Genomic DNA, 14,006 nt, shown 5'->3' on the forward strand with positions numbered 1-14,006 from the left:
CAATAAGAGACAGACCAATGATAGAAAGTGTATGCTACAAATTTGGTTGTGAATTAAGAGTTCAAACTTCGGCTTTTATGCTGCAGATTTGTCAATAATATCCTAACTTGTTATAACTATGAACATGTTTAATTCAAGTGGAAAAATGATCAAATATATTGGGATGCCCTTAGTGTTGGATATATAGTGGCGGTGGGGCAACAATCCAAGCTGATATCCCAAAAATCTGTCATCCTCTCAGCCGCTTTCTTCAGTTCACTCAAGGGAAAGGTAAGGTGTTCCCAGATCAGCCATGGGCTACAGCCTCTTTAGTGAGCCTTGGAATTGCCCCAGGCCCTTCCCCCAAGAGACATACACGACTGAAACTTCTCCATTGTGAAACACTCAGACAGAATTTGGAAAACTATCTTCAGCATAAAAGAGCAATGACTCCTAGATCCTCGCAGATAATTAGGCTCCTTTTATGAGCGAGTGCCACCACCGTTTATGAGAAATTCATTCCAGCTGCTTGTGTTTTCATTATTCGGTCATTACCCAAAGCTCTCTGCCATAGGTGAGGAAGAAAGCCTCGGCTGATAAATTGACAGCTTTTCCTTTCAGCTCTGTCCAAGTAGTAGTTTTTTTCTTTCTATTCCAAAATTGATGTCAATTAGCTATTTGAAATTCTTGACTATTTTTTGCTTTGGTTTTTAGCTTCATCTACTTTTATTCTAAAGGTTAGAAGCAGGATACGCGCCTTAGTTTAACAATATTGTGAATGTTATCCTGCTTTTTCTCTTTGTTTGCACTGGTATAATTTAAGCTTTTTCAGGTTGGGGTAACAGGAAAAGCTTAGGAAAAATTTAGATGGATATGATGACTTTAATGTAAGGAAGTTGATTTGATTCTGTAATTATCCAATTCTGTTCTAGGTTTGAATCTGTAAACCAAATAAATCTTAAAACCGTGTCACACTACCACTATGTACATTTTGGGCATATTGCACGAGTAAAAATTAGTCATATGTACATATACGTGGGAAAACTTTGAAAAATTGTTGTCTTTGTGAAATTTTAACAGATGAACCATGGAAGAAGTATGAATGAACCTAGCAAAGAACACATAAATCAATGCAGGGCATGAACCGTGCGTTATTATTGCGCTGTTTATTTGAATTTCATTATTGATTTGTGCATCAAGTACATAACGTAGATGTGACGTGGGCCGTATACGCGATATTGAAGTAAAAAATCGGTGGTACATTCGTGAAAAGTCCGTTAGACATACAGTATGTGGAACGGTCTTGGAAAGCCAAGAATTTACCTATGCATCTCACAAAAATCATGCACAATTGCGTAAGATTCATATAATAATTGTGTATAAACTACATAAACTAGTTACACCTAAGTTTGAAAATGAGTTAAACTGTGAATTTCCCACTTGACCAAATATTTTTAACTGCTCAAAACCAAATTTAAGAAAAGACCCATCAACCAAAACCCTTAATAGACATCTGTGCACATTGCCGAATGACGAACGTAAGAAACACTTATGAATTACATATATCACGTACGTATCACGAAAGACTGAAATTTCATACGTGGAAAATGCGCAAAATGTACATAGTGGCTGTGTGCCATGACCTTTCCCTTTGCGAATTTTATGCTCGTGGACAGATGTCTAATGGAGTGCAATCAGTTTTTGGACTTCAGTCTAAAAGTGTTCATATTATTGAATAATAGACAAGGCTGTAGCTGTGAAACTCTGTGCAACTGTACTGCATTCAATAAAAACGTTTTCTTTTTTTTTTTTACATATGAAATACACATTTCAGAGGAAAAGCATGTTGGCACCTGAATGGAAAACTCCAGAATTTCTTCTTTCTACAAAAAACTATCACAAACATAAGACATACACCACAAACTTAAATAAAAAGTATTTAATTGACTCACCATAAATTGTCAAGTAAAAAGTTTTCTGTACTATTCATTAAAAAGAAGGAAATCTACGATGGTGTAACTAGTAAAAATTCCTCTCACCCCTCAGTCTACATTGTTGAATCATTTAAGCATAACATTCATGTGTCAGCTCATTTGTATTTCATTTTTTTATGATTTTTAAACTGACATTTTGGACCATTACTTTTAGCAGGCTAACTGGGGCTTGTAGAATCTAAGATGAACTTGGTGTTTTGGAATATCTGTCTCCCTACAAAAAAATCAGATATGGTCTAAAAATGGTCATATGATACATAACGCATTAATGAGCAGCTTAAGTTTTTTTTTTTAGGAGGTTATTCATATATTTTGTTCCTGACATCCAAATGCTTCAGACACAATAATTCCCAGAAGCACCTCGCTGACTATCTTAATTCCTTAAGAAGTAGAGAGACAATGAGGATTGGCAGAGGTTTTTCAGTTTTCTTGCTTCTGCGGAACACAAACATTCAAATGACTACTTACAAAAAATTCCCACACAAAAGCATTTTTAGTCCCATTTGTTTGGCTCGAACATTTTGCAATTACTAGCCCAGCGTGTGGGTGAGTGGATGCTCCAGAGTGGGTGGTTTTGCAACATACCCATGTGCGTTGCGTGTTTTATGTCTATATTTTTACCAGTATGAATCCCACGGATTTGACTCATGTGAATGGAGCTGATGCAGATGGATTTGAAGACTGAAAGCTTATAGGTGCAATTTAACTGCAGTTGCTTTAAAAGTAAAAAAAATGAAAAAAGCTAATTTATTGTATTTAGTTTAAGACAATACATTTATCAATCAATAGTACATTTTTTACTTTCATTTCTCTTCTTTGACGATATCCTTGGGTGCACAATTAACCCATTCCAATAAGCATGTTGCCTGATGATCTGATGTCTCTGCTCTCTATAATTATTTCACCCAAACAGAGCAATTATCTTGACCTTGCCCTTTATGCTCTCGGGCTAACACATCTCTCTTTTGTCTCGTTTAGGCCATGGAACCAAAGGGGTTTTTGAGCTGCTGGCAGGTTGGAGAAGAACAAGAGAAAACCTGCCATTCAAGGAGCGGGTGGCAGACGCATTTGCCGATGTGATGGTGTGCTACACCATGACCAGCTCGCTCTATATCATCACCTTTGGCATGGGAGCCAGCCCTTTTACCAACATTGAATCTGTGAAGATATTTTGTCAGAGCATGTGTGTGGCCATCCTAGTCAACTACTTCTACGTTTTTTCCTTCTACGGCTCCTGCCTGGTGTTTGCTGGTCAGCTTGAACAGAACCGATACCACAGTGTTTTCTGTTGTAAGATTCCCTCGGTAGAGTATCTGGACCGCCAGCCCACGTGGTTTAAAACCATGATGAGTGACGGCCACGACCTGTCCACTCACCATGACAGCATACCGTACCAGAATCACTTTATTCAACACTTCCTGCGCGAGCACTACACAGAATGGATTACCAACACCTACGTCAAACCGTTTGTTGTCATTTTGTATCTCATCTATGCCTCTTTCTCCTTCATGGGATGTTTACAAATCAGTGATGGATCGAACATTGTGAACCTGCTGGCTAGTAACTCACCAAGCGTTTCCTACGCTTTAACCCAACAGAAATACTTCAGTAACTATAGTCCTGTTATTGGATTCTACATTTACGAACCCATAGAGTACTGGAACTCCACTGTGCAGGAGCACCTAAAGACTTTGAGCCATGGATTCAACAAGATCTCTTGGATGGACAACTTTTTCCACTACCTTCGGGTGGTGAACGTGAGCGCATCAACCAAGGGCGACTTTATCTCCATCCTGAAGGGCTCTTTCTTGCGCAGCCCGGAGTACCAGCATTTCACGGAGGACATAATATTCTCTAGGAACCGCGAGACTAACGAATACGACATTATTGCCTCACGAATGTACTTGGTAGCACGGACGACTGAAAAGAAGCGAGAGGAGGTGGTGGAGCTTTTGGAGAAGCTCCGCCCATTGATGCTAATCAACAGCATCAAGTTCATTGCCTTCAACCCCACATTTGTTTTCATGGACCGCTACAGCTCATCCGTCATCTCCCCTATCTTGACCTCAGGCTTCAGTGTACTTACCATTCTAATACTCACATTCTTCCTGGTTATCAATCCCCTTGGAAATTTCTGGCTCATTCTCACTGTTACTTCTGTTGAGCTGGGTGTCTTGGGATTGATGACCCTCTGGAACGTCGGCATGGACAGCATCTCAATCCTGTGCCTTATCTATACTCTCAACTTCGCCATGGATCACTGTGCACCGCACCTGTATACTTTTGTGTTGGCCACCGAGCACACCAGGACACAGTGCATCAAGTTGGCACTGGAGGAGCATGGGGCGGCCATCCTGCAGAACACCTCCTGCTTTGTGATCGGGATCATGCCCCTGTTGTTTGTGCCTTCCAATCTGACCTACACACTGTTCAAGTGCTCCCTGCTCACGGCAGGCTGCACCGTGCTGCACTGCTTCGTCATCCTGCCCGTCTTCCTTACCTTCTTCCCGCCTTCCAAAAAAAGACATAAGAAAAAGAAGCGAGCCAAGCGGAAAGAGCGGGAAAGGGAACGAGAGCGCGAAAGGGAACGAGAGCGCGAAAGAGAGGAGATAGAGTGCATTGAGGTTAGGGAGAATCCTGATCATGTGACTAATGTCTAAATCAACTCATCCTGTGGTCATGGCCTAAAAGCCGATGGTCGACTAGAGGTACTTCCTCTTTTGGAGGCACCAGGGAGTCTGCAATGTTTCTTAGAAAGTAGTCACTCTTGCTCAATAGCTGACCAGGGTAAAGCTTACTAGCTGTTTGGTATATAAAATAAAAATAGTTGCCAAGTCTTATGCCTGCTAACTCCTTAGGGAATTTATAACACATTTTACATTTGTCTAATTCAACGTCATCAACTTTTGATTTATGACTTAGGGGTCAAAGCAGACTTTTAGGCCAATGTAAGCAAGGCTATGTCCACATTAGTGCATTTTTTTCATGCCTATTAACTACTCTACCCTAACGAATAGAGGTGAGAATGCAGATAATCTGGTTGCAGTCAAAAAATACTGCTGCATCACTAAAAAAGAGATGCCAGAAAATAGTTACTTGGCATTCTTTTGCACAACAATCCATTCCCAAACAGGTACAATTATTATGTGTACGTTTCAGTGTACCCGCACCCACGGCCAACACACCAACGGTGTTCTAGTATTACATTATAATGGTAACTTGATTGGTTAATCCAAATGTAATTTTCATCTAAGTCCAAATTTTTTCTTATCCAGATTTAAGTTGTAACAACACTGATTTTTTTTAAAACAATTGTTAGATCATTTTAAGAAGTGTAGCTGTATACTTTTCAGGGAAGCAAGCTCTTTTTAGTGGTGAGTCAGACATATTTATGATGTTTCAAAGTCAACATTTTGAAAAGCTAACACCAAAAAATTAAGGAGCATTCCTTCCAATGGAACATCTCAAATGCACCAGTATGGATGTAGTCATAGACGAGTTGACGAAAGCAATTCCATGCATAAAATCCTCCATGAGATGAGGCAGCTTCTCTCTCATGCTGATCTAAGGAAATGGTGGTGAAACCAAACTGCAAGGGGAAGAAAAACGGCAGGTCAAAAGCACACCACGTCATGTTGAGTAACACTAGATGTAGCCGAGCAGCCAACTATAGCAGATGGCGCACACTATGTCCAAAGTTTTGTATTGCACATTGCGTTGTATGGTAGAGTTGTTGAAGTCCTTATGCACTGATAGAGCTGAAGAAGATGAGCTGGCTGTGACATCCATCAATGATCAAAAAAGGCACATAGCCTTGTTCTTCGGATCTAAGAAAAAAAAACTCCTTAGCAGGTAGACAGAACCAAAATTGGAGTAGTTCTAGCGTGTAGAGAATTCACCCTTCAGGCAGCATTTTGTTGAGCACATGATTTCCTCAATAGTCCTTTCTTACAAAAAGTTACCGCCACTGAAACGTAAAGGCTTGAATATGATTCTGGTAAAAACAGTGATGCCAAACAAGATTTTTACCCACGGTTTCTAATGGTAACGTCTTTAGCCTAAATCACTATTCATCAGTGCTAGCTAAAGGGAAATCTGTTGAATGATCCATAAACGTTTAAAGATCCTTACAATAAAAGCTCTAAATTACAAATTGAGTCACACTGTAAAGTTCACTGTTGTTGAATTGTGCAAAAAAGTAAACATCAAACACAACTTACATACTTAAATGCCATCCCTGTGCTACAGCATGATCTTGTCTTAAAAACATTTATCCTTTTATTCATGGTATTTTCATTCTTCATTGTCTTTTAAAGTTGACCTTTTTAAAGTTGTTTGTCTGGTCAAAAGGATTTCACTAATATCATTAATTTTCTTTCTAATTATTGTCTTTGTTATACTTTGACTTTTCAAATACCTACTAGCCATGTAGCATGGCATTTCATCTTCTACCAAAACAGACTAAATCAAAGTGGAACACAACTGTCAACTGGACTTCCATCTAGGTTGTTATCAAAAACAGAACGTTTTGTTGCTCATCTCTTGAGTTTCCAAAATGTTAGTATAGCCCCAGAGTAAAAAAAAAAAAAGATTAGCTAAGAAAAATCATGACTAATTCTGTTAAAAATGTTGTGCAAAGTTGGCCCAGAAAACTAAGGACAGTTGTGTTTATTGGATTCCTTCTTTATTATTCCAATGCTGTTTTGCAATAAATCTTCTATCATTGAGGTGTCTGTTCATTTACATTTCACATGATGTCACATTTGGATACAGCAATTGTGGGATGACCAGTGGAGCAGAGTTTGAGAACAAATTCCCATATATTTGCCAACTCTTGTTTGCTGTGATCTCTTTTTGGAGTTTGAAAATATTTCTACCAGCTTAGCTACACTCTGCTGTAATATGGTATTCCATTTTATCTGCTACTGTTTTTGTTTGTTGGCTATTTGCAAGTGTTGCCAACACACTTGCATTGTCCCTTCAGCACAAACAGTTGACTTGGGTTGATTCCACAAATGTTCAAACAGGTTGGATTGTAGACATCTCCTAAATGTTTTATTCTTGGACAGGGGCTACTTAATCCCCCTTGTTTCACAGTTCTCCCTACACTGATCTTTGATGATTACCTGACTCTTGATCTCCTTATACTGGTTGGTGAAACGTATGAACAAGATGTCCATTGAAAGTTGGAAAAGACGTGGCTTGGTAGGACTTTAGAACTAGAGTAGGTTTTAGACCTGTAAAGAGCTGGTGGTGAAGGAAACTGGACCTCAGTCTGGGTCTGAAGAACAGACCATGACTGAGGAACAGAATTGTATTTGCAATGTGGTCAGTGTGCTGGAGTTGAGCAGAAACTGAAACTGAATTAAGAAACAGTCCAAAAAAAAGTTGACCAAAAGAACAAGAGATACGCTGACCTAGCACAGAAATTTACGAGAGTTACTGGCAGAATCAGGCAGTGGACTAGCTGAAGCAAGACAAATGACCCGTGATTGCAGGTGAGGGAAGAGAATCTGACAAGAATAGAGCTAAGCTCTATTAAAAAAAATTGTTCAGTCCAAGGCTGAAGAGGTGAGGTTACCACTTGCTTTGGAATCTCCAATCTCCACTTTATTAATGTTTTAGTTATCTCTGCAAGTTTGTTATTCAGATTCAGATGTTATTCAGGTGTCTGAAACCACCTGATCAAGGTAATAAGTAACCTTACTTTGAAAACAATTCAATGTTAGAGGTCAGAATTAGGCAGCCCTGGTCTATAAAAACCATGAAAAGTTAGTTTGGTTCATGTATGTTTTGGCAGATTTTCTGACAAACCAACTCTGCTGTTGGAATAAATGTTTCTTACTAATGTGAATCCAACAAAAAGGAAATCTGACTTTTTAGTAGCGTAAAAATGGTTGCTAAGAATTATTGTCACAATAATTAACAAAAAAAAAGTGATGGGATGGTCCTTGTTCAAAAACGCACGACGGACTTGAACATCGACCAGCTTTGTCAATAACACATTCCTTTTGCCAGTAGCATTGGACATGTAGGGCATTACCACCACCTGCAGGTTCTAAGCTGATCACAAGAATGTAGCATCTGAGTGCTCGTTACATATGCCTCTTTGCCATTGGTTGGGGCAAAGAAGTACAAAATGGCTACTTTGTCCCCCGAGGGTAAACAGTGTTATCTTTGTCTGCCTTCAACCGATAAGAATCTCTGTTGCAGTCGGACAACAAACACACTCAAGGTCAGCAGCCTTGACGAATACCAATCTCCCAATGACCTCTGGCTGGCAGGTCTTAGCCGGTGGCTGGTGATAGAGAGGCCCCATACGTGAACAGATATGGCTGATTACAGAGCAGTCAATATCTTCTTAGGAAGAACGGCTGCGTCCAACAGAGCTGTCACAAGGGAATGTCTCTGTCTTTTTCTTTGTGCTACGACCCAGAAAATGAAAAGCTCTCAGAGCAAATAACAGCTCCGCTGGATTGGTGATTGAAATGTTCACAGTGGGGAAAAAAAGGCATTTGTGTGAAATATGTGTCAATGTCTGAAAGTGCAAATTTTGTGTTCGCTAAATATCAAAATGCTACTTAGCCCTCTTGTGCAAGAGATCCTAGACAAAATTTTGACCATGATTACATCCTGTAATGTTGCTTTTGTCAATTAAAGGTTGCCCTACAAAGAGTTTAGAAGTTTCTACAGCTATTTCCTGCAGCTGCTCATAATGTAAAAGCCATGTATGTATAGTGAGAAGGCATGAATTGTTTGAATATTGACAAAAAATGCAAATCTTAAAACAATTTACTTCCCAAAAAATACGGACTGTGTTTGCATGGCACTGTGCTGTATGTATGCATGTATTTAATTTCTCTGTATGAAATCTACCTATTTTTTTACCACTTTTCTTAGCTTTGAAAGCTTTCAACACATACTCTGTAACATGTGCTGCGAGAAGGTTCAAGTGTCACATTTGTTTCCAAACAAAAAGCCAGAGGATTTCCCGTGTGTAAATTACCTGTAAATATTTATTTTCTATATTTTTTAAGAAAAATGTGTAATATAAAAAAGATTTTTAACGAGAGAATTTTCTTCAAAAGAAAAATTGATTGGGGGCGGGGAAGTTGATCAAAGTAGGCCAGTAATAAACTGTGGAATGTTACAAATATATATTCTGTCTGCACTGCAGTGTCAATGTTTGTGGATGATACACTCTCTATTCCCAAAAATGTGGCCACTATTTTTTAAATAGCTATATATGGTGAGTTTAAGTCTGCGAGCCCTCCACACTCAAAGGAATGAAATACACATGATGTTGCAGCTTTTTGGCTAACACGAGAACAATCCATCATGACTTGTAACCATCGTTGTTGTATAAAAACAAAGCTAAACGTGTCTAGGAAGTGGCTGGACATGAGGTATAATTATCTCAATTGAATTTGAGTTTGAATTTTTTACTTGGAAAAATAAAATAACTTAAAAAAGTACACACAGTAAATTTTAAGCACACATGGAGAATTTCTTTTTCATGCATCTCAATTTTTTTGGAATAAAATACTGCCGCTTGTGCGGCTTAGATATCCCTGTCTCCTGTCTTAAAAAGAAAAACACTATGCAAACACACAGTTCATCTATAATGTAGATATATATGAGAAAACATGTACACAGCAGTTATTTTAAAAGAACACAAAAAATTTCTAATTGAACTTGTATTGCATTTTATTTGGTGTAACAAACTTGTACAAAGAAAAAAACATTTTGTGTCTCCATATTTAAGTGACAAAGTGTCAGTAATGCAGGTTTACAATGCCATAGCACAGTAAATAATTTTTTTAAAGTTCCTATTTTGAAGATAATGGTTAATGCAAACCCATTTTGGCAGCAGCAATTCAAATTGTTCATAGACACAAATGTACACATTTTTATTTTATTCACCTTTATTTAACCAGGATAAAAAAAGAGATAAAAACATTGAGATTAAAAAAAAATCTCTTTTGCAAGAGCGTCCTGGCCAAGAGGCAGCAGCACAACAATAATACACAACTCTCATTAACACTCACAGTCAATCATTAAAGACGGTCTTAAATAGAAAGTCTAAATAAAACATTTACAACATATACAACTTTAATTACGAAAAAATAAAGAATTTATACCAAACTACTCACATCCATAAGGACTATTTAGTTGCTGCTTTTTGCTACCAGAAATGGGTCAGTTTGGTTTGATGAAAACCTTTTTATCTCAATATCTATAATGGATTTCTATCCCACTCATAACTCACTAATGCCTTTTACCATCTTCAGTCCATATAAACAAAGGACACACTTGTTTACTTTGAATTAAAACTGTAAACAATTATTACAAATTTATCTGCAAAGAAAATATTCAAAAAAAAGGGGTTTGTGTCCCCATATAGGTGCAAACTAGAAATACACAAAAATGAATTTGGTTTTCCTAACTCTCTGAAATTTGGATGGTACATATTTACAATTCCGGAACAGTTAAATGAGAGTACTTTTTTGTTTGTTTTTTGTTTTGTCACAGTTTCTATGTAGTATGCACATTTTCTCGGCAGGTCTTGAATTTGAGTGACAGTGAGCGCAAATCTATGTAAAGGTGGTCTTTGTAAACCAAGCCCTGGTTGCAAAACGTAGGATTTGCATCTTTTTTCATTCAGCACTCTCACCTAAAGTCCCTGCTTTTTTCAATGTACCAAACTTCTCCTGTATAAAAGGAAAAGCTTCATCAGACTAATAACCCCTTCCGGTCAATTTGCTTTATTTGGAATACCTTATACCTAATAAAATCACAAAAATTAGAGGAGATTTCTCAAACTTCACTCTTTTAGATGGATAGTCACTTGTAACCTTTGTGCTATTATAGGCACTTTACCATTGGGAGTTGGGTCATCTAGACCCACTAGACAGTGCTTTGAACCTTTTTTCTTCAATGATTTGTGATCTTCATTGGTGTCCATGGATTCCATGAAATCTTTCCACCTTTATCCACCTTTGTCATGGTAGGGAGAACACGTCAATGTAAGGGTGGGGTCATCTAAGATAGCACAAGGGTTAAACACAATGTTCAAAAACTAAATTTAGATGCTCTTCATATTTCGCTGAGTCATTTGCACACGGTCACAATTTCCATCTGTACAGACAGCGCCATATCTCAACAATATGGAGCCACCGAATTATGCAACCTTTCCGAATGATCTACAAATCTGTTTCAGCTGCAGCCTCAGAGGACAAATTGCTGTTTTATTGTAGGTCATCTGTCTTGTACGTCAAGCAATGAAGCAACAAAGCAGGCCCGTGTCGCCCTCATTCATCAAACGGGTTATTTAATAACTTGTAGCACAGCAATGTACTCTTTCAACACTTTGCAGATGCACAAATTAAAATTTGTGTACATGTTGATACAGCTGGTAGTATTTTGTGTTGTGTAAATATAAAAAAATGGGAGATTTAATGACAATTTCATGAGTTAAGCCAGTTGTCATAAATAAACTTACAGTTATATGTGATTACTGGCACAAATTGACTGGAACTAGCAAGTTACAGATTACAAACCAACCGAGGCCGACTTTGATTTTGACATGTAAAGGTTGATTACTTGGTAAAAATGTGTGCAAATCTGAGTAGATGCTATCCTATCATAGTCTTTACATACCGGTAGTCTTTTTTTATTTACTTAACCCTTATGCTATCTTAGATGACCCCACCCTTACATAGACGTGTTCTCCCTACCATGACAAAGGTGGATAAAGGTGGAAAGATTTCATGTAATCCATGGACACCAGTGAAGATCACAAATCATTGAAGAAAAAAGGTTCAGCGCACTGTCTAGTGGGTCTAGATGACCCAACTCCCAATGTTAAAGTGCCTAGGATAGCACAAGGGTTAAAAAGGCCTATACATTTTTAATTGACCAATTCTGATGTGTATAATTTTTATTTAAGACATTTTACTCTTTTTTTGTGTTTTTGCTGCCTAACTTCACAGAAAATGCCAACCAAAAATGTCCAAAATAGGAAATATATATATATATATATATATATATATATATATATATATATATATATATATATATATATATATATATATATATATATATATAAGCTGGATAAACTCTGTCTTGGTTGATCTTGCACTTTTAGGTGGTACGAACTGATTATTGCAGTTTTGATTCATTTGTTTATCAACTAGCATTGCCTTACACACATTTGCCAACATTTCAGTGTGAATATAATTTGCTTTATTCTTTTGTTCTTTGCTTTGGTCGACACTGCACCATGTGGTGCAGAAAAACACAGAAATCTGTGGCTGCTGTCAAAATATTTAAAGTTTTCCAACCGTCCATCAAAGAGTTTAGATCACTAAAAGCACCTTTACCAAGCTAAGAGAAAAAATTGTTTGAGCCCAAAAATTTGGAGTTGATTGACATCCCCTTGAGAAGTTGCTGCTCGTTCCTCAAACCAGCTAATGTTTGAGCTCCTCTGATCCATGTGGAGTCATCAAGCTTTGCAGCTGCACAGACGTCTACGCCTCTCCTCAAAGAACAGGAAAAGACACCGTCTCAGTCTTTGGCTGGTATGTTAATCCACGATTCTTGCCAAGACTTTATATCGTTTAGCTGCACTGACAGAAAAGAGGAAGGGAAAGATGTAAAAGAAAAAGAGTGAGAGATAATAAATGATATATTACTGGTATTTAAGCCCAACGGATGGAGGCAAGTTCTCCTTTTAAGAGAAATAGGCAATAAAACTATCATTGAGTTCGTGGAAGCGCATTAGATGCTCATCAGGTCACCAACAACATCCACCATCTCTTGTAGAGGTTTTATATTCACTTTATGGTTTTAGTTTTAATTAACTTCTGTAAAAATCCTACGCTAGCCAGGGCGCAACAAAACATTTTAAGTGCAGTGCAAATATACAATATTCTCCCATATTAATATTTAACTTCTTCCCCTTTGTACTGACCTTTTGGCCAAAAAAGGTTCACCTAAAACAAAATAGCACTGAGAGACCAGTTACTAGCATGGCAACAAAGCGTCTTGGACTGTTAATTATCATTATGTAGCGTAAAAAAGTCTAGAAAATGGTCTTGTAACAAGCTGACTTGCTTCAGCTGTTTGAACATGGTTGACAATAGTCCCTCGTTTATCGCAGGGATGCGGTCTATAAACAACCCAGCATTGGTCAAATCCAGGATGTAAGCTGTAAAACTCCTCACTACACACTTTATACACTTTTTTCAGACATACATTACTATTTTCTGATTTTTCTTTCTTCTTTAACCTCTCCAAGCTCTTTGTAGAAAAATAAATTCAGCATTAGCCCTTGTGCCATCTTAGATGACCCCACCCTCACATTGTCGTGTTCTCCCTACCATGACAAAGGTGGATAAAGGTGGAAAGATTTCATGTAATCCATGGACACCAGTGAAGATCACAAATCATTGAAGAAAATCTGTTCAGCGCACTGTCTAGTGGGTCTAGATGACCCAACTCCCAATGTTAAAGTGCCTAGGATAGCACAAGGGTTACAGAATGAAAAGCATGATCAAAGATTAATGTAACTCTGGCAAACTGCACATATCTGTACGAGAGACAGCACGGAGTAGATTGATCCACGGTCAACGGTCAATCAGAACGAGAACACAGTGCGATATAGAAACCAATATAAGAAAATGAGCACTGGAAAAAGTCAGCGAGGCCTTGAAAGGTGAATGTGATGTAGCAAGGGAACACTGTATACCATAGAAACATGTTAGTCACAATCAGAAGTATATTTTTATAGTTTATGGTGAGCAGAGTACAGTGTTCCCTCGCTATGTCGCGACTCACCTATTCACTCTTTTTTTTTGTGTAGTTCTGTGTATTTTCGTTTTTTTACAGCACACTTTGTTTTGCACCCTGACTGGTTGGAGACCCTGTCAATTCTGTACAGAAATGTGAGGTTTGCCAATCTCCATAAATCTTTGATCACAATCAGGTCTTTGATTTTCTTCTACATTATACATGGATATTTAACAGTAAATT

At 37.9% G+C, this 14,006-nt stretch overlaps 1 protein-coding gene across 1 annotated transcript in view; it reads left to right on the forward strand.

Moving 5' to 3' along the window:
- Nucleotides 1–10,718, forward strand: part of ptchd4 (patched domain containing 4) — a 37,720-nt gene extending 27,002 nt beyond the window's left edge. Inside the window, 1 exon segment of the mRNA XM_004083640.5 lies at nucleotides 2,952–10,718. Coding sequence (XP_004083688.2) covers nucleotides 2,952–4,633 — 1,682 coding nt within the window. The 3' untranslated portion in view covers nucleotides 4,634–10,718.
- Nucleotides 10,719–14,006: the final 3,288 nt, after the last annotated feature.

This window comes from Oryzias latipes, chromosome 24, assembly GCF_053564925.1.
Source record: "Oryzias latipes strain Hd-rR chromosome 24, Olatipes_Hd-rR_3.1".
Classification (NCBI taxonomy): Eukaryota; Metazoa; Chordata; class Actinopteri; order Beloniformes; family Adrianichthyidae; genus Oryzias; species Oryzias latipes.